Genomic DNA, 24,777 nt, shown 5'->3' with positions numbered 1-24,777 from the left:
TCTTATTATGTCTACGTTATGGACCTTGATCTTGAATCGAGGGCGGTACATTTCCGATTTTCGTACGAAAGTGTACCCCAAAATATAAGCGCAAGTAGAAAATGTTTCGGGTTATTTGAGACGAGATTTTGTCGAGCTTCTCATTCGGCAACCGTACGCCCGGGAGCGTAGACATCAGACATGGGGTCGCTAAATTGCTGGCTTCTTGAGTTCGTGTTAATTTCAGCGTCGTCAGTTGTATCGACCAATCCGCAAAACTATTATTACAATGGATACGCACAGAGCGCACCTTGGTCTGGAGTGGGTTCTACGTATGTTTCGATTGATAACTACGGAAATTGCCAGGCCCACGATCGTCCTTTGGTTGGAAGATGTGTGAGGTATGTGGATTGCATCAGTGCTCTGCAATCGGTGCCCCAAGTGACGCCACTACTTTGCCCATCGTCGTGGCCCAATCAGCTGGTGTGCTGTCCCCATGGCGGATACTTGATTTCGGCACCCAGGATCTCGAAAAGCGAGGAAGGTGCGTGTGGTAACCCTAGCTTATCTTTGTATCAAGCGACCACTTCTTTCTTTTAGCCTGTTCAAATGCTTATTCAAGAGTTCATCATAAGCGCCGTCGTCGGCGGCGTCGAAATCCTACCTACAATGAAGATCAAGTGAAACTAGTTGAGCCCATTATCCAAAAGCGCAATCACAGCGATGATTTCCTGGTGGGCGGCAGACTCACCCTGGATAACGAGCATCCCTATATGGTAAGCAATATAAGAAATATATAATATATATAATAAATAAATAAATAAATAAGTCTAAATATTCTCTTGTGAATTGAACCAGATTAAGATAAAATTTAATTTGTGGTAATAATAAACCCTGAGAATATATATATTGATCACTCCACTCACACATTGATCACTCCACTCAAGTGATTAAGATCCCAAAAATTCTTGCACTTTTTCTGGGCCAGTTATTAAGAATTAAACAAATTTACAATGGTTGTTTATCATTTTAAACTATGTTCTTGTTCATTTATAACCTTGGACAAAGTAAAAAAAAATATTAAAATGATAAAGTAAGAAAGTAATCTGAAATATATTTGTTTGTATTTGCATCATAAATATTTATGATAGATTTTTTTCAATATATATATTTTTTTAAATGATAGAAATTGGCTGCATACATTTTGATTTGTTTATTTTAATCAGCTTTAAAATACTTGTGTTTTGATTGATTTTCTTACAGTGTGCCATCGGTAGTCCTTTCCGCACAAACAGCAAGCGCAGGTATACGTTCAACTGTGGCTGCGTGATGATTTCGCCGCGGTTCGCTATAACGGCAGCCCACTGTGCCAACATCGGCGGGTAAGGCTGCAAAAAAACGTCGACGAAAACACTCGAAATGCTAATGAGTTTTCTGGCTCTTGGAAACCAAAAGGGAATCCCCGTCTGTGGCGTTGATCGGTGGCGTTGACTTGAACAGCAACCGCGGGCAGCTAATAGAAATCCAACAGATCACCAAGCACCCGCACTTCGATGAGGAGACCCTTACCAACGACTTGGCACTGGTCAAATTGGCCAGGAGATCCCACAAGCCGGTGGCCTGCCTGTGGAACCACGAATCTCTGCCAGAAAGTCCGCTGACTGCCCTGGGATATGGACAAACCAAGTTCGGTTCGTGCAAATTAAAGAAATTTATCCCTTAAATATATTAACAAATGATTAATCATAAAATATTTAATAGCTGGCCCCCACTCCAATGAATTGCTGCAAATAATGCTTTACCCCTTGGACATTCAACAATGCCGGAGATATTTGCAAAACGATGACAAGCTGGTTAATGGTTTAGGACCGGGACAGCTATGTGCGGGAGATTACTCTGGTAATATGGACACTTGTCAGGTAAACAATTACTAAAGCTAGTTACATTAAATTAAATACAAAATATATATGTTTTTATATAAAACAAGAAGGAACGCTATAGTCGAGCTACTTAGCTGACCAGAAAGTACCGAAAATGTATATTTATGCTAATAAGTGGGATTTGGGATGAGTCGATAGTTGTTAACCGATAAAGCTTAATACCCGACCTCTACAATATCTCAGAGTAACATGACAGACTTTTGTGATTTGTTGACTTTGGAACGTGTGTGGCCCAACGGGTATAAAATTTATAAATATGGAATTCATTCAGTAAAATGTTTAATATTTTGGAAATTTTATTATGATGTTCAAGTAATATTTTTTTGTGGATTTTTTTTTTTTGCATTTGTATTTTAACTACGTTTTTTTTTGATAAACAAAATTTTTATAAAATAAGTTTCGCATGCCAAGAGTTTGTTGTTGTGGAATTTGGAACATTTAATTTAATTTCTTTACAAATTTAAAACTTAAAATTACAATTGTTTTCTTTGTTAGGGTGATTCTGGAGGACCATTGCTGTTCCATCAGCATATGCGGCATCAGCACTACAAGATTCCCTACGTGGTGGGCCTAACTTCCTTTGGAGGAGCCTGTGCCACTGGTCAACCCGGTGTTTATGTGCGAATAGCCCACTACCTTCAGTGGATAGAGCAACAGGTGTGGCCATGACTGCCCTGACATAAATGTTCTAAATAAAATAGAAATATTATTTTAAAGAGCCGAAACTATTGCCGATTATGAATTGTAAATGGCTTAATCATTAATTTAATATTTTAAATTTCGAAGAAAGGATATTAATAAATTAAATTACTGGTGATTAACAATTGTTAATGGTTTTTAAAGGCAATCTTCTCAATCCAATCCAAGTAGCTGTATAGCCTGGTGTAAACTCCCGGGGCATTGGGAGCTGCACAGAACTTCCCGAACGAGGTGATGCCCACCACGAAGGCCACACAGTTGTGTTCCGGCAGGATGGCATGGATGGGACCGCCGGAGTCGCCCTGGCAGGTGTCCCTGCCCCCGGGCAGATATCCGGCACAGAACTGACCCTCGATGATGCCGCGCGGCAGGCGTCGCTCCTTGCGATAGATTTGCTTGCAGCGCATCTGGGGAATCACGTCCAGGTCCACCTGTCGCAGGGCATTCGACTTGGCGCCCAGGAATTCGGTGCGTCCCCAGCCGGCGGCCACAACGGTGGGGATCTGGAGCTCGGGCAGTTGCCACAGGCAGGCGGGACGCACCTCGTCCGACAACCGGGCCCGTCTGGTCAGCTTGAGCAACGCAATGTCGTGGTAGTAGGCCGAGGATCGGTACTTGGGATGCAGCACGATGATCAGGATCTTGATGTCCTGTTGTGCCGAGCTGGTTTCGTTCAACTGGCGGGCTCCCAGTCGCACCATATCCGGTGGCTTGCTGTTGGATCAAAGAACAGCGATTTAGTTGTGCCTTATTTCGTACTGCAACTTACCTACCCGTGGTGGCACAATGGGCGGCAGTCAGGACATACAGCTCGCTGACCAGGGCGCCCCCGCAGCCCCACTTTATGTCCATGCTGTCCTTTGTATCCTTGCTCCCGCTACCCTGCGTCCATCCCAAGGCCGCCATGTGCGGGAATAGACCGTGCCGGGTGGCAGTGCCGCCCACAATCAAGGGCACGCTGGGCACGCACTGCTTTCCGGAGAAGGTGCGTCCGGTATCCGCCAGCTGAAGCCTTCTGGTCGCTGCATTGTACTCCTGGCATTCTGGGGAGGATCATAGAAATATCTTACAGATTAACTTAAGACATTTACCCATATTTTTTATAAAAAAAAATAATTATTAAAAGTTTTTTTAAGCCGAGATAATAAAATAATATAAAATACAATTCGCTTAAAAAGTGTAAGAAGGGTATACATTATAATATAAATAATTTTTAATCACTTTTTGCATGCTTATATGTATTTTTTTTTTTATTGAACAGTAATCAAAAGTATTAATACATAAGTTTGCCTCATTTTCCTTTTCTTTTTGCGTTAATTTTTGGTTTTAAAAAAATGGCTATTTATGCAAATTATGGCAAAAATTTGTATATATTATATTGAAGAAATGATCACCTTATTTAATAAAATGGTTTAGTCATTTTCGTAACCGATTTCAAAAAAACAATATCTACGGGAAAATTGAGTGATAAACTGATCAGTTTTAAAAATCATATCTCAGAAATGTTTGTTTCTTCATTACCAAGGAAACAAAAATGACTAAAAGTTAAAAATAAATAGTTAAAGTTAAAGTAAAACCCCTAAAATTTGACTCACTGGTGGCACTGACTCTCTGGGCCAAGACATGTTTGTCTGCCAGGGGACAACAGATGACGGGCACATTGTTCCGGTGGGTGCAGATGTCGATGCGGGTGCCGTGCACCCGATATTCGCGGATCACATGGAGGCACTGGTAGGCCAGGATGCAGTAGCCACTCCGACTATCGAAGCTGCGCCGGCAAAAGGCACCTTCTTGCAGTCCTTCGGAGGCAGGAGTCCTTAACTCATCGTCGTCGGCGAACTTTAAATAGCTGTCCTCCTCTTCAGTCTCCTGGTATTCTACATCCTCTCCAGCGGGCGCCACCGGCTGCTCTTCCCAATGTTCAGGGAATGTGTATTTTGTTGTCTGGTAGTTGATTATTTCAAGGGCATCGAGAGCTATGCGAAATGTAATGTTATTGTTGTTAGACTATAAATAATTCAAATTCATGAATAAATACCCCATAGGCGCTGAGTCTGCAGGAGCAAATGCAAGCATGTCAGTTGGAGATGTATAATTAGAGCCCAAATTATTATCATTCTATTGGGGTTGCTGGGGTCTCATTACTTTCATTAACTTCATCGAGACTTGTGTTTACTTAAATTATAAAGACAGTAAATGTTTTAAAGAATAGAAGAAAAATAAATCTTCCGTATATGGTTTTATGATTCTTATGATGTTCCTTTTTAATTATCGCATGAACTTTTGAAAAAAAACTCTTTTAAAACTGAAAATTTAGGTAGGAAATATAGTAAACTTGTTTTTTCTATTATAATAAATGATTTATTAATATACAAATTCTTAAAAAGTTGATTGCATTGCAATTTGTCTGATATTTCAGCTATCCAATTTAGCAATCTACTTGAAATGATTGTTAATCTTCGAGCTGGAATTTGGTGGATCGGCTTCAATACTTCAGCCAGCACTGTTTCCAAAACAAACCCTTGTCTGTCTGTGTGGATTTTTTTGTTTAATGTATTTTTATTAATTAATGCGGTCTCTCAATTATAAATTCGGCTGAATTTCAATAAAACCGTTTGCCTGTGCGCGCTGTGTTGTCTTTTCGCGCATTGTGGATTGGAAGATCCCAGTCGGATTAAGTCGGTCATTCGAACCAGACCTTCTACAGATGGCAGCGGATTTGAAGAGACTTTGTGTTTGGATCGCATTCGGATTGCTGTTGTGCGGATTCCGAGTAAAGGGCCAGCGGGAGCGGGCATTTCCCAATCCGAATCCCTATCCGCAGCCGGATCCAAGCAGGTGGGGCTACAACAACTACAATAGCAACAGTGGTTTCAATGGCCAGTGGCAACTTAACGACTACGGCTATTATAGACCACCACCGCCTCCACCCTGCGGAAGGCCACCACCGGGACCACCGCCACCGGGTCCACCTCCGCCAGGTCCGCCGCCCGGCTGTCCGGGCGGTCCACCTCCAAGACCGCCACCCCACAGGGAAAATCACCCATGGAGACCCCGTCGTCCGCACCCAGAACACCATCGCAACTTCCACAACATCTACCTGAACACCGAGCGCAAAGTGGACGGGGATAATTACAACAAGACCGCGGAGACGGAGGATTTGCACGACGATTTCAATGGTCGATCGATTGTGGCACCCGGACAGTATCCGCACATGGTCAGTTTCAGTATGAGTATCATATGCAGGTGCACTCCAAAACACTCAAACAGCACAAGCAAATATCAACGAAAACAAAAACCAAACAAATAACAAATAAAAGAAAGTAAAATCACATGAAACCGGAATGGGGGAATCGCCAAAGTGCCGGCGCTCACAACACAAACACGACTAAAACCGATGAGAGCTGCAAACTTGCAAATCGAAGCCCTATGCTCTACCATATATTAACAGTTATTTGGCCCCATCTAATCCACTCTTTTCCTATTTCAGGCCGCTCTAGGATTCCGAAATGAGAACCACGAGATCGACTACAAATGCGGCGGCAGTCTGATCAGTGAGTACTTTGTGCTCACGGCCGCTCATTGTTTAACCACTCACGGGTAAGCCTTTTCGATTTATCTCATACTCTTATTGAGTCTATTTTGGTTAATTGAGTGATTTTATTAAAACGAGAGAAATATCTCGATAGAAGATGTATTTCTAGTTTAATAGCATAATATGTCATGCCTAGAATTTAATAACATTTTGGTTTTCCGTTTTTAATTTAAAATCCAATTCTAATAACTTGTCAAAGATTATATTTCGTTGAAATATAATCGATTTTTAATTGTTTTTGATTTGTAAGCCAACATATATTTGCCTCTGCGCACGTTAGTGAATCTAATTATTTTAAAATAGTAAACCTTAGCATTGCATTGTATTGTTACTTGTTTAAAAATACATGATTTTTTTAGGACGATAAAGGAAGGAAAAAAACATTTTAAACATCTTATTTCAAATAATTGTTTCCATTTTATGACCCAGCACCGCTCCCGACGTGGTAAAAATAGGAGACATTAAGCTAAAAGAGTGGGAAAACGATGTGGCTCCCCAAAAACGACGTGTAGAGAAAATTTATTTGCATCCTCTGTACAACTCCACACTTAACTACCATGACATTGGACTAATCAAGTTGAACCGACCGGTGGAATACACCTGGTTTGTGAAACCAGTGCGTTTGTGGCCTAAAAATGATATACCATACGGGAAACTTTATACAATGGGATATGGATCGACGGGATTCGCTAAGCCGCAAACCAATATCCTGACGGAACTGGATCTGTCGATGGTGCCCACAGAACAGTGCAACACCAGTCTGCCCGCCGATGAGGGTTCTCCCCAGGGGATACTTTCCAGTCAGATATGCGCCCATGACTATGAGAAGAATCGCGATACATGTCAGGTGAGGAAGTCTATTTATGTACTATTTTTTTTAACTTCCAAATGCTTTTAAAATTTGGGATACACTGATAAAAAAATGGAATGGGATTAAATACATTTCTAAATTTTAACTCAACCCAAAACAATACTTCAGGGCGATTCTGGAGGACCTCTTCAGTTGAACTTGGAGCGTCGACGTCGCCGTCACAGAAGTCGAAGGCATTACCGCTACTACCTCGTTGGCATCACTTCCTATGGAGCTTATTGTCAGAGTGAATTCCCAGGTGTGTTATTTTTGAAATATATAAAACATATTAAAATACAAAATTCTTAATTTACAGGTGTTTACACTCGCGTTTCATCCTACATTGACTGGATAGCATCTATAGTGTGGCCTAACTACTATAGCGAGTTTACTGATCAATAAAAATAAATAGTTATTAATAAAGTTTTGCAATCAAATAATTTTGCGTTTTACAAATTTAATTAAATTCTGATTAGATCCAATATTCAAAACATTCCTAACTGATTGATTGAAAAGATTAAGATATCATTAAATTTGTAAAAGTTTTACAATATTATTGTAATTGCATTCAATTTGAGTTTAAATCAGTTTTCAATGCATTTTAGAAAACTTTTGGTCAATATTGGTACATTAGCTAATGCGCTTATAAGCTAAAAACCTTTTCCAAAAAGGTTGACTCTATTTACACTTTTACAAATATACTCCTATATAATTCACAGCAATTTGAAAATCGAAACACCTAAATATTTTTGTTTTTTTGCTGTTGTCTTTACATTTACCAGTATAAATGGTTGCCAGGCAGCGCTCATAGCAGACGTGCGTTATTAAATCAATTATGCAGTCTTAGAAAAACTATTTATTTATAAATGGTAGGAAAAAGCAAAAAGAAGCGAAATAGCAAGGATTCTACATCCAGTAATGCTGGAAGTGGCGAAGGCGAGGAAAAAAAGAAGAAAGAAGGCGGTAAAAAGAAAGGGGGCGTGGGAAAGTCCATTGGCTGTGATATTTTCAACGACGCTGCCATGGAAAATGCCTATTATGTGTGCCACAATGTGCAGGTGAGTGATAATTTAATGTTTTACTTTACTATCGTGAAATATATTTACTAAATAAATATTTTAGGATGTTCTAAAATCAAGAGGGTTCGCCTGGCCAGATGGACAAAAAAAGAAAAAGAAGGGAAAGCGCTAAGAGTGAAATTTACATTAATAAGTAAATAATAAATTACAGAGAATTTAGTAAAAAAAAATATAAACTTATATATTTTTTATGGTGAATAAAAACGTAAGATATTTTGAGCTTCCCCCCTGGCCTGCAGAAATGAGAGCATACGTGCTCATATTTATTTTTATGAAACCCAAACAAGTCATCATCGATCAAAAACAAACAATTCCAAAAAACGCAGCCTGCCCAAAGTTAAACGTCAGTGGCAAACACTTTTAGAACAAAGTCCGAACACATTTTTCCAATTCGGCGTGTGAGAAATAAAGGAAAGCAAAATTTGACTTGTTTCGTAGAATGTGCGAAGGCTGCACCATATAAATCGGAGCAACGTTTGCGCGATTTCAGTCGAAAATCAGCACTAGTGGCTGCAGCATCAAAAAATATATTGGAAATAAAGTATATATTTGAAGATACAGAACATACAGAATATAACCAGGAAAAATGGTAAAGACACCGGCTATTGGCATCGATCTGGGCACCACCTACTCCTGCGTGGGAGTTTGGCAGAACAGCAAGGTGGAGATCATTGCCAATGACCAGGGCAACCGCACCACGCCCTCCTATGTGGCATTCAACGACACGGAGCGCCTGATTGGCGATGCGGCCAAGAATCAGGTGAGTCAGGGTCCCCACTATGATTGTCCAAATACGTACGATGGGGCGCCAATATGGCCAGATGCGAATAGCTGCCCGCAATTATGTGATTTAATCGGATTGATCTTCATATATACATACATAAATAAATGCGAGAGATGCGGAAAGTGTGGGTGGCTGGGCGCCTCTCAACACTTGGATCCATACCAATATATTTGCACTCGGTTGGGTTGATTTATTTATGTAGGTGAAAGATCTCGAAATAATCTTTACACAGTTCAAAGTAATTCAATCTATTTGGAGTGCATATTCAATGCTTAAATTGATCGCTTGCCTGTATGGAGCTACAACAAAATCGTTTTATTTGTAAAAAACAATCCTCTTCAAAGATTAAATATAGATGCATAAAATATAAATATAAAACTATCTTTATAAAGAAAATCTATAGATTTTAATAAACACCTTACCCAAAGTACCTATTTATAACTTTTTATTTTTTACTTTTTACTTTTAATCCTATCCGCATTTTTAATAAATTAGGCGTGGTTTTAATAAAAAGCAAATATATATGGTAAAGTTGTAATATTTCATTCATTAATAGGAGTGACTGAAAGCATGCAGGGTCTTCATAGAATTGTTCGTTTATGTTTACTTTATAGATTTGCAAATATTATTTACTCTTTTACTGCCCTGTAAAGCCCAAACAAAATGTTACTTATCCTAAAAATAGTTGCCTATATGGCAGGAATAATTACTAATCACTGGATTCCTACTTATTCCAGGTCGCCATGAATGCCAAGAACACGGTGTTCGATGCCAAGCGCCTGATTGGGCGCAAGTTCGACGATCAGAAAATCCAGGAGGACCTTAAGCTATGGCCCTTTAAGGTTATCAATGATGGTGGCAAGCCGAAGATCGAGGTGGAGTTCAAAGGGGAACGCAAACGCTTTGCTCCCGAGGAGATCAGCTCGATGGTGCTGACCAAGATGCGCGAGATCGCCGAGGTGTATTTGGGTGGCAAGGTGAAGGATGCGGTGATCACAGTGCCGGCTTACTTCAACGATAGCCAGCGACAGGCGACCAAGGATGCGGGCTCCATTGCGGGCCTGAATGTGCTGCGGATCATCAACGAGCCCACTGCGGCTGCCTTGGCCTACGGCCTGGACAAGAACCTGAAGGGGGAGCGTAATGTGCTGATCTTTGACCTGGGTGGCGGCACCTTTGACGTCTCCATTCTAACCATCGATGAGGGGTCCCTGTTCGAGGTCAAGGCCACGGCCGGGGACACCCACTTGGGTGGCGAGGACTTCGACAACCGGCTGGTCAACCACTTTGCGGAGGAGTTCAAGCGGAAGCACAAGGCGGACATCAAGGGCAATGCCCGGGCCCTGCGACGCCTGAGGACTGCCTGCGAAAGGGCCAAGCGGACGTTGTCCTCCAGCACGGAGGCATCGCTGGAGATCGATGCCCTGCATGAGGGCATCGACTTCTACTCGAAGATCTCGAGGGCCCGATTCGAGGAGCTGAACATGGACCTCTTCCGGTCCACCATGCAGCCGGTGGAGCGGGCCCTGAGCGATGCCAAGATGGACAAGAAGGCCATCCACGATGTGGTCCTGGTGGGCGGCTCCACGCGCATCCCCAAGATCCAGAAACTGCTGCAGGACTTGTTCGGTGGCAAGCAGCTGAATCTCTCCATCAATCCCGACGAGGCCGTGGCCTACGGTGCCGCCGTCCAGGCTGCCATCCTCACGGGTGTGGGCAGTTCCCAGATCCAGGACCTGCTGCTGGTGGACGTGGCTCCGCTGTCGCTGGGCATCGAGACGGCTGGCGGTGTGATGACCAAGTTGGTGGAACGCAACGCTCGCATTCCCTGCAAGCAGCAGCAGATCTTCACCACCTACAGTGACAACCAGAACGCGGTGACCATCCAGGTGTACGAAGGCGAACGGGCCATGACCAAGGACAACAACCTGCTGGGCACCTTCAATCTCACCGGCATTCCACCAGCGCCCCGCGGCGTGCCGCAGATCGAGGTGGCCTTCGACCTGAATGCCGATGGCATCCTGAATGTGAATGCCAAGGACAGCAGCACGGGCAAGTCGGAGAAGATCACCATCACCAACGACAAGGGAAGGCTGTCCAAGGCGGAAATCGATCGCATGCTCTCCGAGGCGGAGAAGTACAAGGTGGAGGACGATCGTCAGCGGGAGCGGGTTCAATCCAGAAACAACCTCGAGACGTACATATACGGCTGTCGCCAGGCCGTCGACGAGGCTCCGTCCGGAGTGCTTTCCGAGGCCGATCGCTCCAAGGTGCGCGACAAGTGCACCTCCGAGACGTCCTGGTTGGACCAGAACTCCCTAGCCGAGAAGGAGGAGTACGAGCACCATTTGAAGGAGTGCCAGCGCATCTGCAGTCCCATTATGTCGAAACTCCATGCCGGACCCAAGGGCAAACAGTCGGCAGGCAGTGGCCCGAGTCCCAACGTGGAGGAGGTGGACTAGCTGCCACCCAATAAGCTTATTTATTCACTCATTTAAATTTCAATATTGAACGAAGAATTTCGAAAATAAATCACTTGGCGTGTTTGGTGCAATTTTTCGGTGTTTTTTGCCAGTTTTGGTAGGTGCCCTAATTGAGTTTTATTACATATTTATATTTAAAAACCCAAAAGTCTAAATAAAGGCTTTAAAATATCCTTGTATTTGTAATTTCTATTAAAAGTAAGAAAACAATCAATACAAATAGATAACATTTTTTGGAAATATTTTCCGCCTTTAGCTTGTATTGCTGTATCATATGTGAATCCAACAATTTTGTTAGTTGAATTTTTACTTTTATATGATATTTATAACTATACAAGGGAAAACAAATTTTTAAGGGTCTGGCCATTTTCATGTAAGTAAAAATTCGCTTCGGCATCATTAAGTCGTCTTTTTAAGGACTCTTAAAACTTGTGGCAAACGCGAAGACCACAAAAAAAGAAGGAGCACTTCGGCTAAGGTATTAATATTATTCCCCTAATTCTTATTAAGAAATCCAAGTTAGTAAGCTGGCTGGTAACATTTCTTCACAAACTCTACAAAAAGCGGTGCAAGCATAGGCAAGCGGATAACACGACTGCAATGAATCAATTAAACCGCTTTGTTTGGCACTTAAATATACGTTTCCAATGTTTTGCATATTAACCTTTTGCTCCCAGCTTTTTTTAAACAGCTGGATCGGGGTTTGCTTGCGTTTTGCTAGGGTTTTTGGGTAAGCCCGATCAGTATACCCCGAAAAATTGTCGCGAAATGGCCGTCGCGCCGAGCAAACTGCTGGAGCCGCCTCTGAATCGGATACACTGTACCGTTTTACACAGTCGACCGGGTCAAAGTTGCATGCAAGCCTTTCTCTGGAATCTGTACCGCAATCATGTGTCCAGTGCGAAATACTATTCACCCATGTTGCTGGTCTGGTAGTTATTTCATTCATGCCCTGTAAAATGGGAATACAATTGCAAATGGGGTTACAACACAGTGAAAAATACATTTTGGACCCTATCTTCCTTCCATCTAGCCATGTCCGTCCGTTGATTAAGCTCTCTACTCCAAGTATAAGTCGGAACGGACCGACCCTAAGGAAACAACCATAAAAGTAACAGACAAATATGTATACTTCGTTGTAATATATTCTTCTTGTACAATGAAAGATCTTTATTTTATACAGTATCGCTTTTAAAAGAGTTTGTGCATACTTATACTTTTAGAAAGTCAATTGGAGAAATTAATTTATTATTTCTCCATGTAAAATAATTACGCAATTATAGCCTAAACTAAGTTTCTGTATTCAAGTTTTAGCGATATTTTTAAAACGCTGGAAACAATTTTTTTTATTTATTTTTGAACAAAAAATTCATTATAATTTACTTAGTTATTCACTTCATTTTATTGTGCAGCTTTCAAATTAATTAAAATTGGGACATCAGGAATTTTTTTAGTTGAAGGTTCGTTCGTCACATTATTATTACTTCGTCAAGGTAATATTTTAAATTTTATAGTGATACGACTGACGGCAATACTTCCTTGTATAAGCTAGTTAGCTTACTTACTTGTTTTTTATTTTGTGTATGTAAGAAAATTATTTTTAAGCTACACATTCTTTATCACACCAAGTCTATCTGTGAACGTTAAATTTGTTTATTTATTTATTTTTTTGCAGTTGCCCTTAGTTATGAATTGGCGACGTCTTTCTAAAAACATAATATATTCAGTGGTGAAAAACTATGCCCAATCCGTCAGTTTCGCCGCCTGCATCAATGCCATCACTTTTTTCCTGATGTGCGTGGGCAGGCGTCTTAATGGACGATTCGTCTTCATATTTATACCATATCTGCCTTGCTGGATTGCCTCGCACCTCAGTTGGTTGATGCCTCCTCAGGTTCTTCATTTTTTTGTGACCGGAATAACATCCGCAGTAAGAAGTTTAATATATCCCAGAAGGGCGAAATAAATCGTTAGACATTAACAGGCCATTGAAAGCGTACTGAGGTATTTTGAAGTCGGTTCGGTGCGTTCCCGCTTGGTTCAGACTCTCATCTTCATGATCTCCTCTGTGGTGGTCATGCACTATCAGCAGACAAGGAAGTATTCCGGTTTCTGGTTCATCCGACCGGCTTCTTTGCCCGAGGACCATGAGAAATGGACGCTCTCGAGGCTTTTGATGCAGGGTTTAAGGGAATTGAGATCTTACCTGGGCATTGGATTGGCGTTGGATCTAATAAATCCCATAATGAGGAGAAACATAAAACTCCTGCGGCCCAAGATGACAAGTTTTTTGGCGGGCTATATAGGACTCTTTAAGGTACGTTGTACGCTATCGTGATTATTGATATGCCAGTTTCTTATAAAATACTGTTCACCTTGTTATAGCAATTTCATTTAAAAGATCGTTTTATTTTCATTAAAAAAAATGTTAAGTGAAATCTAAACTAAACTAGTTGAAAACTTAATGTTTGGATTTCCTACGTTTTTTTAACTAGTGTAATATATCTTCTTATATAATAATAATATTTTTCAGTTGGTGCAATTACTGTTGCTGAATAGTTTGGAATTAAAACAAGCCAATGCGCTGGCATCTTTTATAAGTGGCGCTACCTTTGCTCTACTACCAAATCGACTCACCTTCATGTGTTTCGCTGTTGTAACGACTGGCCAGGTGATTTGGAAACAGGTGTGCAATCTCAAATCTGACAAAGATCCAGTACTAGCTGCGGTGCAAAGGATTCCCTGGTCAAGGCTGCTAATACCCTGCAATCTGGCTTATTTGGTCCACATTTTCTTTTACCACCAACATCACCTAAACGAGATTGCCCGCAGTTTCATAGACTGTACGTGTGATAAGAAGTAAGTTAACTAGTCATTAGATTCTTCTCGAAAATAAATTAACTCAATAAAAACTCTTTGATTGCAGCGGTCAACGTTTATTGGATGTCATGAATCTGCCCAGTATAAACGAAATTCTAGAAACAGTGAATAAGTCACCAAAAACTTCGTTTTGGTTTTAAGTTGGAAGTCGACTGTTACATAAATAATTGTAAAATTTGTTTTGCAAGAACCTCATACCCTACGTGCAGCTTTATTTTATAGATGTCGTAAATGATAAAATTTTTATTTTTTTCATGAAATAAATTGTCAGAACCGCAACATAAATGACACATCAAACTTTAAACATAACTTACTTTACGCGTTAGCCAAATAAAGTTATAAGCGAATCGCATAAATTAACTTTTGTCTTATCTAAAACGTGTTTTTAATTTGGCGAGCACCTGGAGATATCTCCCAATTTACTAGTGGAGAAATTGGTTATGCCTCTTATTCTGCGTTTAGACCAAATGGAGATGTCTCCAAAGCGACTATAGTTGCTTAAGTATACTTATATTTTCGGTTTAATTGACTAAGAAAATAAGCACAAGGCTCTTAATGTTTTTTTTAACAGCAACATTCAAGTGCTTCTTTAAAAAATGTTTTTATTAAAGCTTTGTTTATGTTAATATACATATATATATATATATATAAGTTTGTACGGCAAAAGGATGGCTTAAGCATCATTAGCCAGCCAAATGTCGGAAGTGCAATCACCACCAGGATATCGCATTTCATGTGGCAAACTGGGACCATATGGCTCTTTTCCGAAGTCCACCAAAAAGTCTTCATTTAAGGATATGCCACCATTCACAGTATCCACATCGATAAGGACAATATGACCGCCTTGCGAGACCATTTTTGGATAAAACTAATAAAGATTAAGGGGATTATATTTCCTATATTTAAAAAATATTTCATTAAAGACTCACCTGCTTATCCCAGGGAGAATATAAAGATGACGAGACATACAAACGCTTGCCATCCAGTGAAAGCTGCATCATTTGAGGTCCGCCTTCCAATCGTCGACCCTTAACATATCGAGCTGGGGGTCTTTCCTAAGAAAAGAATATCTTTCAAGAAGTGCAAATATATATCGTAGCTTCACACGAACCTTGAGTTCCTTGTCCTCCTTAACAATCACATTGGGCAGATCACTGCAAATGGCACCTCCCAGGAAAAGCTGGCCTGTTAGCTTCGGATTCTCGGGATCGGTAATGTCATATTGCCTTACATCCCCATGTCGCCAGCAGTTGACATAGAGGAATCGGTCATCCAACGATATAATTATGTCCGAGATCATGCCGCCCATGTCCTCCGCCTTTCCATTGCCGGTATCAACTAGTTTGCACGGAATGTCTATCACTTTCTTGGCCTCGAACTCATCGGAATCAGCCTTCTTTTTGAAGTAGAACACCTTGGCATTCAGGGCACAGCCAACGAATCCTTCGGGGCGTTTAGGGTCATGTAGGAAACGAATCTCCAAGGGCGTTATGCCATCCGCTCCCAGATCAATAGTTTGGTATAGAGTCTGCGTGGACCATTTGTAGAAGTTCAACCGACAGCCATATTGGGTCAAATCATCAAGGTCACCATTCTTCCAGCCACTTTAAATAAATAATTTAAATCATTTTAAAAATGCTTTCAAATCTAATTTAACACTTAGAAATTAGGGAATTTAAGAACTGACCTTTTCATTTACCAGTTATCTTTTTGGAGATTTTTCTTTTATATATTATATTTATGCTTACCGTCGCCATTTATTGGGTGCTCCCCATTCGGACGAGACCATCACATCGAAATACGGCTGATACCAGAAATCGTAGCCACATAAGGCCTTCTTGTCGCCCTTCGTCCAAGTGCCGATGCAATTGAATTCCGAATCGAAGAGGATAAAGTCTCCTTTGGCATATCCTTCGGCATCGCCCATTATGGATATCATGATATTGCCATTGGCCAAACAGTGGGTCGTATGTGGACCCGTAACATTGTGACTCTTCAACACATCACCATCGATTGTCTTGATTATCTCTGGCTTTCGGGGATCCGTCACCACATCGAGTATATACACAAAGTCGGAGTTCAGGGCCGGCAGCACCAGTCTGTCTCTTTTTGGCACACTCTTGGAATTCTCGTCCACATAATAGCAACTGGAGCAAGCGTTCCAGCCAGAGTGATGCAGCTCATCACCTTTCCGGTTTGTAAATGTCCGATGCACTATCTGCAATAGATGATATCCAAAACATGTTAAAAAAAAAAATAAAAACTTTTATATCGCCAACAAAAAAAATGTAAAATACTTAAATCATTTTAAAGGTAATTTTTTTTAGAGTGAGTTTATTTTTTTAAGATTTTTTAGCACTTTGTTTTTTAAGCTCACTTTAATACATTTCTACATAGTACAGTCTACATCGATTGTGGTCTGACATATTTGTTTGTACTATCTGCAGTGTTTGTTAATATTCTCAATCCAAAATATTTGATGGGATGACCCATGCTATTATTTCTTATACGAAAATCAATTAATTAATATTCCTAATGTAGTTTACTCTACAGTATATCGCCTACAAGTTGATTGTATTTGCTCATTAAGCATAGTGTAAGGTGAACTCGAAGTTGCTTTTATTTACCTGGCAGTAGGTGGGGCTCTCGGGATCCACATCGACCGTGGACAGGTAATCGCCGTGGGGCTCGTCCAAGTTGGGCTGAACGGTGACCGTGTAGAGTAGCTTCTCCCGGGGACCACTTCTCATGGCATCCAGTGGGGTTGCGTAACCGGGACCGCGGCAACAGGCTGCAGAAAAACAACTTAATTATCAAAATTGCTCTGGGATTTGTATTCACTTTATCAAAGATTCGAGGCATGTGTTTGTAATACAAAGTATTTGCTAGTCTTTTTACTTTTGTTGGACATTGCTAGGCGGTTGTTGTTGAACGAAGAACAGCGACAAACTGAGTATCATCCGATGTTGGACGAAAGCTATATACTCGGGTTCTCTTGGCTCCATAGCTTTAGCTTGTATACATTTGTTTTTAAGCTCTTAAAACAATTAACGAAGAGAACCGATTCGCCCGGCTTTCTTATCACTAATACTAGTTAGGTCAGTTACACGTGTTCGTGTATGAATGGTTTAATCTTTCTTAATGTTTAATTATAAAAAATCGTCTTTTGATAAGACTTATGGGCGATAGAGCCTTAAAATTTGTTTACCTTTATTTGGTTCATTCCTTTCTATAACAATTTCTCCTGATACTACATTAAATTAGCTAATTAAGTACAAAGCTTAAGACTTTTTTAACGGTGAATTGGTTTTAACAACTTTATACTTATAATTTGGCGAAATCCGGTTAAACTAAAACCAGAATAAAACTTTTATAAAATATTTTGAATGTTTAATAAGCACAATAAAAAAATGGAAGTATAAAGGAGTTATATTAGAATAAATAAACTATGCAATAATAAAACTTATAACGTTTTATATGTTTTTTTGGTAATAAGCGCAGGAGCCAAATATTTTTGGTTGTTCTTCTAAAAAGCGCCAACGCCTGATCATTTTCAAATTTTCAAGACCCATGTTTTTTGGGGTCCTGATTACGAATTAACAAGTCAAAGTTTTTGACAAGAACGATTTCTTGCAAAATAACGGTATTCTTGGTGTTCTGGCAGTTTTTTGCAAAATATGACCTTTATCACAAAACACAAACATTCAAAAGTTCAAGGTCTAATTGAAAAACACATTTTGTGTTTTGTGAATTTTTTCGGTAAAATTAATATTTAACGAGACCGTAAAACGTATTCGATACATTTGGTCACGAAAAATACCACGCCGTGAAACGGTCACACAGCGAACTATCGATAGTGCAGCGCGGCCTTGCCAGATCGGCGAAAATGCAAAGCAACACCGATTGGCAGGGAGAAACATTTTAGCGCGTTGCGACGGACCTGTGAAAAAGCAATCGTAATAAGCGTGGTAGCAACTCCATTCGAAATTAAGTGGCTCTAGCGAACCCAGCGGATCCGGAATAAGCCATGTCGCATCACTACGTGGTGACGGCGCAAAAGCCGACGGCGGTTGTTGCCTGTTTGACGGGTAAGTAGGTGCACGGCGGGGGGGCGGGGGAGGGTCTCCTATGCGGTCTCCCCGGCAAAGGGAGAAAACAGCAAAACAAGCATGTTTGCCGGTCGCCTTGTGTAATCAATCCAAGATGTTTGCTAAACACCGGCTTTTTCTCTCCCCTCAGGCAACTTCACCTCGCCCACGGACCTCAATCTGATCATTGCCCGCAACAACCAGGTGGAAATCGATCTGGTCACGCCGGAGGGACTGCGTCCGCTGAAGGAGATCAACATCAATGGCACCATTGCCGTGATGCGGCACTTCCGGCCGCCTGACAGCAACAAGGACCTGCTCTTCATCCTGACGCGTCGCTACAACGTCATGATCCTGGAGGCGCGCATGGTCAACGATGTCATCACGGTGGTCACCAAGGCCAACGGCAATGTGTCGGACTCGGTCGGCATTCCCTCGGAGGGTGGCGTCATCGCCGCCATCGATCCCAAGGCGAGGGTCATCGGGATGTGCCTCTATCAGGGTCTGTTCACCATCATACCGATGGACAAGGATGCCAGCGAGCTGAAGGCCACCAATTTGCGGTAATTCCGGGCACTATTTTGGGGAGAACCTCTTGATACATGATTATAATGATGTTGGATATACCTTTTCCTGTTTCAAATAACATAGAAGTCAAGAAATGTATAAGCGCTTAGCTTTCGTGCGAACGATCTGTTTATACAGTTTATTATTTACTGTTTTAAAAAGATAGATTAGTTTAGTTAAATTCGGGGCTTTAGCATGTAGCTTCCATAGACAGATTTACGTTTAATTTTTAATCTTTAAAAACCTACTATTAACCTTTTCATACAGTCTACATTTATTTTACAAATATTGACCCTCTTTTATTGCACTCTGATATATCCGAACTTAACTTATCCGTACTCTTTTCCAGCATGGATGAGCTGAATGTGTACGATGTGGAGTTCCTGCACGGCTGCCTCAATCCCACCGTCATAGTCATCCACAAGGACAACGATGGCAGGCACGTGAAGTCGCACGAGATTAACCTGCGGGAGAAGGAGTTCATGAAGATCGCCTGGAAGCAGGACAACGTGGAGACGGAGGCCACCATGCTGATCCCCGTGCCATCGCCCATCGGTGGTGTGATCGTGATCGGTCGGGAATCGATTGTCTATCACGACGGGAGCAACTATCATGCGGTGGCGCCGCTCACCTTCCGCCAGAGCACCATCAACTGCTACGCCCGTGTGAGTAGCAATGGTTTGCGCTACCTGCTGGGCAACATGGATGGCCAGCTGTACATGCTGTTCCTAGGCACCTCGGAAACGAGCAAGGGCGTGACTGTCAAGGACATCAAGGTGGAGCAGCTGGGCGAGATCTCTATACCGGAGTGCATTACTTACCTGGACAACGGGTTCCTCTATATCGGAGCGCGTCACGGGGACTCGCAGTTGGTGCGCCTCAATTCGGAGGCCATCGATGGCTCCTATGTCGTGCCCGTGGAGAACTTCACCAACTTGGCTCCGATTCTGGACATTGCTGTGGTGGATCTGGATCGTCAGGGACAGGGTCAGATCATCACGTGCTCGGGCAGCTTCAAGGATGGATCTCTACGCATTATTCGCATAGGAATTGGCATCCAGGAGCATGCCTGCATCGATCTCCCGGGCATCAAAGGCATGTGGTCTTTGAAAGTGGGAGTCGACGACAGTCCGTACGAGAACACTCTGGTGCTGGCCTTCGTGGGACACACTCGAATTCTCACCCTCTCCGGCGAAGAGGTGGAAGAGACCGAGATTCCCGGATTTGCCAGCGATCTGCAGACCTTCCTATGCTCGAATGTGGATTTTGATCAGGTGGGTTTTGTCTTGTCGAGAACATGTTTAATATATATTTATTAATTTTGAAACTTTTCCCTCAGTTGATTCAAGTCACTTCGGATAGTGTTCGCCTGGTAAACTGTGCCACCAAAACCCTCGTGGACGAGTGGCGTCCAAAGGGCGATCGTGCCATCGGCGTGGTGTCCTGCAACACTACTCAGATTGTAGTGGCCTCTGCTTGTGACATATTTTACATTGTTATCGAAGATGGAGGCCTAAAGGAGAAGTGCCGCAGGACATTGGCTTATGAAGTGGCCTGCTTGGACATCACTCCCTTGGATGAGACGCAAAACAAGTCGGATTTGGTGGCCGTGGGCCTATGGACGGATATATCTGCTGTAATTCTGTCTCTGCCCGAACTCGAGACCATCTACACCGAGAAACTAAGCGGAGGTAAGCTACATTTTACGTTTTAAGGAATTACAAAGAGAACTTAGAACTTTTATCTCCACTCACTTGAGTTGCTCACGTTGAGTTGGTTAGCATGTATTAAAATTCATTTCCAAACGACTAAGATTTAGAGTATAAAAGCCCTAATGAGTGTTAATTTTTGCAGAAATCATTCCCCGCTCCATTCTGATGACCACCTTTGAGGGCATCCATTATCTGCTGTGTGCTTTGGGTGATGGCTCAATGTATTACTTTATTATGGACCAGAAAACTGGCCAGCTGACGGATAAGAAAAAGGTCACCCTTGGCACGCAACCGACCACGCTGCGCACCTTCCGGTCCCTATCCACCACGAATGTGTTTGCCTGCTCCGATCGTCCGACGGTGATTTACTCGTCGAACCACAAATTGGTGTTCTCCAATGTGAATCTGAAGGAGGTGAACCACATGTGCTCGCTGAATGCGCAAGCCTATCCGGATAGTTTGGCGCTGGCCAACAAGAACGCTGTTATTCTGGGCACCATCGATGAGATCCAGAAGCTGCATATTCGAACAGTGCCGCTGGGCGAGGGACCGCGGCGAATTGCCTACCAGGAAGCATCGCAAACATTTGCCGTGTCCACTCTTCGCATCGATGTCCATGGCAGAGGTGGTGCAAAGCCACTGCGTAATAGTGCCTCCACACAGGCGCAGAACATAACTTGTAGTTCGAATATACTGCCCAAGCCGGGTGGCGGAAATTCTACGGCTGCCAATGCAGAAGTGGGTCAGGAGATCGATGTGCACAACCTGCTGGTCATCGATCAAAACACGTTCGAGGTACTGCATGCCCACCAGTTCGTGTCCCCCGAAACTATATCCTCGCTGATGTCCGCCAAGCTGGGCGATGATCCCAACACGTACTACGTAGTGGCCACATCGCTGGTGATACCAGAGGAACCAGAGCCGAAGGTGGGCAGAATAATCATCTTCCACTATCACGACAACAAGCTCACCCAAGTGGCCGAGACGAAGGTGGATGGCACCTGCTATGCCCTGGTCGAATTCAATGGCAAAGTTCTGGCCGGAATCGGCAGCTTTGTGCGCCTGTACGAGTGGACCAACGAGAAGGAGCTGCGCATGGAGTGCAACATTCAAAACATGATTGCCGCCTTGTATCTGAAGGCCAAGGGTGATTTCATCTTGGTTGGTGATCTGATGCGATCCATCACGCTGCTGCAGCACAAGCAGATGGAGGGCATCTTTGTGGAGATCGCTCGCGATTGTGAGCCCAAGTGGATGCGAGCCGTTGAGATACTCGACGATGACACGTTCCTGGGTTCCGAGACAAATGGGAATCTGTTCGTGTGCCAAAAGGACAGGTGCGTTGAGGAGATGGAAATGCAATCCCCGTAATCCTGTTACAATTTTACTTTCAAATATTTTAGTGCCGCCACCACCGACGAGGAGCGTCAATTGCTGCCGGAGCTGGCCCGCTTCCACTTGGGTGATACCGTGAACGTTTTCCGGCACGGATCTCTGGTGATGCAGAACGTGGGCGAGCGGACCACGCCAATCAATGGATGTGTGCTGTACGGAACGTGCAACGGCGCCATTGGCATTGTGACCCAGATTCCGCAGGACTTCTACGACTTCCTGCACGGCCTGGAGGAGCGGCTGAAGAAGATCATCAAGTCGGTGGGCAAGATCGAGCATACGTACTACCGCAATTTCCAAATCAACACCAAAGTGGAGCCCAGCGAGGGATTCATCGATGGGGATCTGATCGAGAGCTTTTTGGACTTGAGTCGAGACAAGATGCGCGATGCTGTTCAAGGATTGGAAGTGGGTCTTATTTATTCGTTTTATTTTGAGCTGGTTTTAAAAGTGTTGCGTGTCTTTTTCAGCTGACTCTCAATGGCGAACGGAAGGGTGCTGATGTGGAAGATGTCATCAAGATAGTCGAGGACCTCACGCGCATGCATTGAGACCCTTGGGTCGTTTGTATATAAGTATTGGAAAAGGCACTGTCCCGAACTATTTTAATGTACATGAAACTTTGATACCATGTATCCCGCTTATCCACGTAAATACCCGAAGAAACTCTCCGTGCTAGATGCGCTACGACTGTCGTTCACACGATGTTTCTCGAGTTCCTCGTTTGTGTTTGCTCGTAAAAATATTGACAATGTAGCAAAAAAAAATTGTTTTAAGTGCGCCACACGCGCACTTTCAAAGTTGCGCCACAGTCACGCATTAATTTAATAAAAAATTTTAAATCGGAAGCATGGTTTTTTCGCAGTTTTCCCGATCTGATTGGAATCTTTGGCTAGGTTTTCAATACATCTTATTTTTCATTACTTGTGAATTGAGTGGCATACTTCTAGGGTCATAATTATATTTTGTAAGTCGGGTATTTTCTTTAATGCTGAAATAAATGTTATTATAGGGAACAAATTAAATCCGAAGTTGTATTTCCTTTAATGATTTCTGCATTTAAAAAACAATTTTTCTTATCTGCCATACTTCTGTAAGCTGTTTTAAGATGGTAAAGAAATAATTTCATTTTAATTGCTCACTCAAAGATTCAAATAAAGTTATTTAACATTGATTTTTTTGTTGTTATTTATTTTGTATAACCTTGCACACAGAGAAAATTAATCATAATTGCACTCAATCTGAGAATATTCGTAGTCAAAAATAATCCAAGAGCAAAAATTCTCACTTTGAGTCCATTTTACTCAGTTTGAGTACAAATTTTCAATAATGAAAAAACTCAAATTTTTAAAGCATTTTCGTCTCAAATTGAGAACAAACTGCACTTAATTCGAGAACTAATAAGACTCATTTTTCGCAAACGAGAATTTCTTCTACACAAAATAACAACAGCAGAGCACTCAAATTGAGAACAATGTTATTTAACATTAAAAATTGCATATAGCTACTTAAAAGTTTTTATGAATAGTTACAATTACAATGTTTTCTCAAAACAAAAGGGCAAAGATCATGTTCATAAAACTTTTGATCGATTGGATTATTCGGATTGGAAATTGCGATTTGTGTGTGTTTTTTTTTTTTAACATATTTTCAAGCGGATACACCTATTTATGGAATTTAAATTTAAAAATTTAAGCCACAGATTTCTCAATTTTAAATTGAGAACATAAATTACTTATTAAATTTAAAATAAGGCTGTCACCATTACTTTTCTTTTTTTAATTCTTGATTTCACAATTTTCAAGGATTTCTTTTTTGAGAATCTGTTAAAAAAAGCTAATCAAACGTCTATATATAAAATATAATAAATCGTTCTACCAAAATATTTTATTCGATGTTATAATCGAATATAGCCCATAAAACCCCTTAAAAGTTGTTGAACATAATGAAATAAAAAAAGTGAAAGGAACCTTATTTCTATAAATTGTATATATGTACCATTGCAGTTATCACTAATACAAACTAATCATTTAATAAATGGAAGGTAAGAACTTGAGTTTTTAGAAGGCTGTCTCTATTATTATTACTACTACTACTATTAGTTCAAATTAAGATTTATGAATTTATGAGTTTTGATATTGATAAAGATGTTATTCCAGGAAAGCGAATGAAGCCGTCTACGAAACCTGGCCAAATGTCGATCATCCAAGCTAATACCTTTTGGCACACCGTACGCATGCGCAGCACAGTTCTTATTTTGCACCGGTTGCCTGGCACGTCCACATCATCCGGATCCTCCAGAAACGTGAGTCCGTATACACAGAGGGGTGTGAGAATAAAAGGTGGGAGGGATGCTCAAAGGAGGGGTGGTGCGGCGGCATTGGCGTTTCATTCATTAATACACGCACACAGACTGGAATGTTGCATGTTCAGCCACCACCAACACGAGCAACACCAGGCGACACCAGCAACTTCCAGTTCTGAGATTGTGTGTGTAAGAGTTGTATCTCTGTGTGTGTATGTTGCATCTGTGAGAGTGTGCGTGCGCACTCGTCGCGCCTCCAAAATCAGTTGCCTTTGTGTTGGTGCCGTTGCTGCCGTTCCGTGCCTTGCCGTGATGTTGCTGCTGTGATGTTGCTGCCGTACTGCTGCTGCTGCTGCTGCTGCTGCCCCCAGTTACTGCAGGCTGAGCTCGGTCCATTTGAGTAGTCACTCATTCGCTCGCCGCC

The 24,777-nt window shown here is 42.0% G+C and overlaps 8 protein-coding genes across 10 annotated transcripts; 6 read left to right on the top strand and 2 right to left on the bottom strand.

Annotated features, from left to right (window-relative positions):
* Positions 1 to 180: 180 nt before the first annotated feature.
* Positions 181 to 2,588, top strand: LOC108149729 (serine protease snake). The gene is made up of 6 exons (XM_017277542.2): positions 181 to 523; positions 580 to 755; positions 1,243 to 1,361; positions 1,435 to 1,670; positions 1,741 to 1,898; positions 2,415 to 2,588. Exons 1-6 carry the CDS (start codon positions 181 to 183, stop codon positions 2,586 to 2,588), a joined length of 1,206 nt encoding a protein of 401 aa, XP_017133031.1.
* A 151-nt stretch (positions 2,589 to 2,739) lies between these two features.
* LOC108149907 (serine protease snake) lies at positions 2,740 to 5,995 on the bottom strand. 2 transcript variants are annotated; one of them, XM_017277821.2, is made up of 5 exons: positions 5,952 to 5,995; positions 4,657 to 4,793; positions 4,214 to 4,594; positions 3,388 to 3,661; positions 2,740 to 3,332 (listed from the first exon to the last, which is right to left on the bottom strand). In XM_017277821.2, exons 2-5 carry the CDS (start codon positions 4,733 to 4,735, stop codon positions 2,747 to 2,749), a joined length of 1,320 nt encoding a protein of 439 aa, XP_017133310.1. In that variant the 5' UTR covers positions 4,736 to 4,793; positions 5,952 to 5,995; the 3' UTR covers positions 2,740 to 2,746. The 2 variants fall into 2 exon arrangements, with proteins under 2 accessions (XP_017133310.1, XP_041565010.1); XM_041709076.1 differs by having other exon boundaries at positions 3,212 to 3,332; positions 3,392 to 3,661.
* Positions 5,303 to 7,500, top strand: LOC108149928 (serine protease snake). Its single transcript, XM_017277848.2, has 6 exons — positions 5,303 to 5,456; positions 5,532 to 5,835; positions 6,109 to 6,218; positions 6,643 to 7,060; positions 7,193 to 7,322; positions 7,380 to 7,500. The coding sequence occupies exons 1-6, from the start codon at positions 5,326 to 5,328 to the stop codon at positions 7,463 to 7,465; spliced, it is 1,179 nt and encodes a 392-aa protein (XP_017133337.1). The 5' UTR covers positions 5,303 to 5,325; the 3' UTR covers positions 7,466 to 7,500.
* Positions 7,501 to 7,585: 85 nt separating this feature from the next.
* On the top strand, positions 7,586 to 8,331 carry LOC108135094 (small lysine-rich protein 1). The gene is made up of 2 exons (XM_017255669.2): positions 7,586 to 8,121; positions 8,186 to 8,331. Exons 1-2 carry the CDS (start codon positions 7,930 to 7,932, stop codon positions 8,252 to 8,254), a joined length of 261 nt encoding a protein of 86 aa, XP_017111158.1. The 5' UTR covers positions 7,586 to 7,929; the 3' UTR covers positions 8,255 to 8,331.
* A 139-nt stretch (positions 8,332 to 8,470) lies between these two features.
* On the top strand, positions 8,471 to 11,480 carry LOC108135085 (heat shock 70 kDa protein cognate 2). Its single transcript, XM_017255657.2, has 2 exons — positions 8,471 to 8,902; positions 9,664 to 11,480. The coding sequence occupies exons 1-2, from the start codon at positions 8,729 to 8,731 to the stop codon at positions 11,386 to 11,388; spliced, it is 1,899 nt and encodes a 632-aa protein (XP_017111146.1). The 5' UTR covers positions 8,471 to 8,728; the 3' UTR covers positions 11,389 to 11,480.
* Positions 11,481 to 12,173: 693 nt separating this feature from the next.
* On the top strand, positions 12,174 to 14,649 carry LOC108150039. 2 transcript variants are annotated; one of them, XM_017278006.2, is made up of 5 exons: positions 12,174 to 12,336; positions 13,085 to 13,339; positions 13,394 to 13,726; positions 13,943 to 14,268; positions 14,336 to 14,649. In XM_017278006.2, the coding sequence occupies exons 1-5, from the start codon at positions 12,178 to 12,180 to the stop codon at positions 14,427 to 14,429; spliced, it is 1,167 nt and encodes a 388-aa protein (XP_017133495.1). In that variant the 5' UTR covers positions 12,174 to 12,177; the 3' UTR covers positions 14,430 to 14,649. The 2 variants fall into 2 exon arrangements, with proteins under 2 accessions (XP_017133495.1, XP_041565011.1); XM_041709077.1 differs by having other exon boundaries at positions 12,174 to 12,341.
* Positions 14,650 to 14,889: 240 nt separating this feature from the next.
* On the bottom strand, positions 14,890 to 17,227 carry LOC108149979 (methanethiol oxidase). The gene is made up of 6 exons (XM_017277904.2): positions 17,188 to 17,227; positions 16,917 to 17,080; positions 16,038 to 16,507; positions 15,401 to 15,893; positions 15,219 to 15,344; positions 14,890 to 15,157 (listed from the first exon to the last, which is right to left on the bottom strand). The coding sequence occupies exons 1-6, from the start codon at positions 17,198 to 17,200 to the stop codon at positions 14,963 to 14,965; spliced, it is 1,461 nt and encodes a 486-aa protein (XP_017133393.1). The 5' UTR covers positions 17,201 to 17,227; the 3' UTR covers positions 14,890 to 14,962.
* Positions 17,228 to 18,163: 936 nt separating this feature from the next.
* LOC108135419 (DNA damage-binding protein 1) lies at positions 18,164 to 22,896 on the top strand. Its single transcript, XM_017256144.2, has 7 exons — positions 18,164 to 18,377; positions 18,529 to 18,940; positions 19,294 to 20,218; positions 20,284 to 20,635; positions 20,799 to 21,993; positions 22,060 to 22,456; positions 22,519 to 22,896. Exons 1-7 carry the CDS (start codon positions 18,317 to 18,319, stop codon positions 22,597 to 22,599), a joined length of 3,423 nt encoding a protein of 1,140 aa, XP_017111633.1. The 5' UTR covers positions 18,164 to 18,316; the 3' UTR covers positions 22,600 to 22,896.
* The last annotated feature ends 1,881 nt before the right edge of the window (positions 22,897 to 24,777 follow it).

The sequence above is a fragment of the Drosophila elegans genome, unplaced genomic scaffold (assembly GCF_018152505.1).
Source record: "Drosophila elegans isolate 14027-0461.03 unplaced genomic scaffold, ASM1815250v1 contig_476, whole genome shotgun sequence".
NCBI lineage: Eukaryota > Metazoa > Arthropoda > Insecta > Diptera > Drosophilidae > Drosophila > Drosophila elegans.
The sequence above is the reverse complement of the archived record's forward strand: the minus strand, read 5'-3'. Positions and strand labels throughout refer to the sequence as shown.

What these genes read in the sequence shown, in the direction of transcription:
- LOC108135094 (XM_017255669.2), top strand. Translation starts at nt 7,930, where the DNA reads ATGGTAGGAAAAAGCAAAAAGAAGCGAAATAGCAAGGATTCTACATCC. An exon ending in ATGTGTGCCACAATGTGCAG is followed by an intron (nt 8,122 to 8,185) that starts GTGAGTGATAAT and finishes TAAATATTTTAG; the next exon opens with GATGTTCTAAAATCAAGAGG.
- LOC108135419 (XM_017256144.2), top strand. Translation starts at nt 18,317, where the DNA reads ATGTCGCATCACTACGTGGTGACGGCGCAAAAGCCGACGGCGGTTGTT. An exon ending in CTGAAGGCCACCAATTTGCG is followed by an intron (nt 18,941 to 19,293) that starts GTAATTCCGGGC and finishes ACTCTTTTCCAG; the next exon opens with CATGGATGAGCTGAATGTGT. An exon ending in TTCGTGTGCCAAAAGGACAG is followed by an intron (nt 21,994 to 22,059) that starts GTGCGTTGAGGA and finishes CAAATATTTTAG; the next exon opens with TGCCGCCACCACCGACGAGG.
- LOC108135085 (XM_017255657.2), top strand. Translation starts at nt 8,729, where the DNA reads ATGGTAAAGACACCGGCTATTGGCATCGATCTGGGCACCACCTACTCC. An exon ending in GCGATGCGGCCAAGAATCAG is followed by an intron (nt 8,903 to 9,663) that starts GTGAGTCAGGGT and finishes TACTTATTCCAG; the next exon opens with GTCGCCATGAATGCCAAGAA.
- LOC108150039 (XM_017278006.2), top strand. Translation starts at nt 12,178, where the DNA reads ATGGCCGTCGCGCCGAGCAAACTGCTGGAGCCGCCTCTGAATCGGATA. An exon ending in TGACCGGAATAACATCCGCA is followed by an intron (nt 13,340 to 13,393) that starts GTAAGAAGTTTA and finishes AGACATTAACAG; the next exon opens with GCCATTGAAAGCGTACTGAG. An exon ending in GACTGTACGTGTGATAAGAA is followed by an intron (nt 14,269 to 14,335) that starts GTAAGTTAACTA and finishes CTTTGATTGCAG; the next exon opens with CGGTCAACGTTTATTGGATG.
- LOC108149729 (XM_017277542.2), top strand. Translation starts at nt 181, where the DNA reads ATGGGGTCGCTAAATTGCTGGCTTCTTGAGTTCGTGTTAATTTCAGCG. An exon ending in ATAACGAGCATCCCTATATG is followed by an intron (nt 756 to 1,242) that starts GTAAGCAATATA and finishes ATTTTCTTACAG; the next exon opens with TGTGCCATCGGTAGTCCTTT. An exon ending in CACTGTGCCAACATCGGCGG is followed by an intron (nt 1,362 to 1,434) that starts GTAAGGCTGCAA and finishes GGAAACCAAAAG; the next exon opens with GGAATCCCCGTCTGTGGCGT.
- LOC108149907 (XM_017277821.2), bottom strand. Translation starts at nt 4,735, where the DNA reads ATGATAATAATTTGGGCTCTAATTATACATCTCCAACTGACATGCTTG. An exon ending in GCAGACTCAGCGCCTATGGG is followed by an intron (nt 4,595 to 4,656) that starts GTATTTATTCAT and finishes CATTTCGCATAG; the next exon opens with CTCTCGATGCCCTTGAAATA. An exon ending in CATTGTGCCACCACGGGTAG is followed by an intron (nt 3,333 to 3,387) that starts GTAAGTTGCAGT and finishes TTGATCCAACAG; the next exon opens with CAAGCCACCGGATATGGTGC.
- LOC108149979 (XM_017277904.2), bottom strand. An exon ending in GCACCCAATAAATGGCGACG is followed by an intron (nt 15,894 to 16,037) that starts GTAAGCATAAAT and finishes ATTTATTTAAAG; the next exon opens with TGGCTGGAAGAATGGTGACC. An exon ending in ATTCTCCCTGGGATAAGCAG is followed by an intron (nt 15,158 to 15,218) that starts GTGAGTCTTTAA and finishes AATCTTTATTAG; the next exon opens with TTTTATCCAAAAATGGTCTC.
- LOC108149928 (XM_017277848.2), top strand. Translation starts at nt 5,326, where the DNA reads ATGGCAGCGGATTTGAAGAGACTTTGTGTTTGGATCGCATTCGGATTG. An exon ending in CCGGACAGTATCCGCACATG is followed by an intron (nt 5,836 to 6,108) that starts GTCAGTTTCAGT and finishes TTCCTATTTCAG; the next exon opens with GCCGCTCTAGGATTCCGAAA. An exon ending in AGAATCGCGATACATGTCAG is followed by an intron (nt 7,061 to 7,192) that starts GTGAGGAAGTCT and finishes ACAATACTTCAG; the next exon opens with GGCGATTCTGGAGGACCTCT.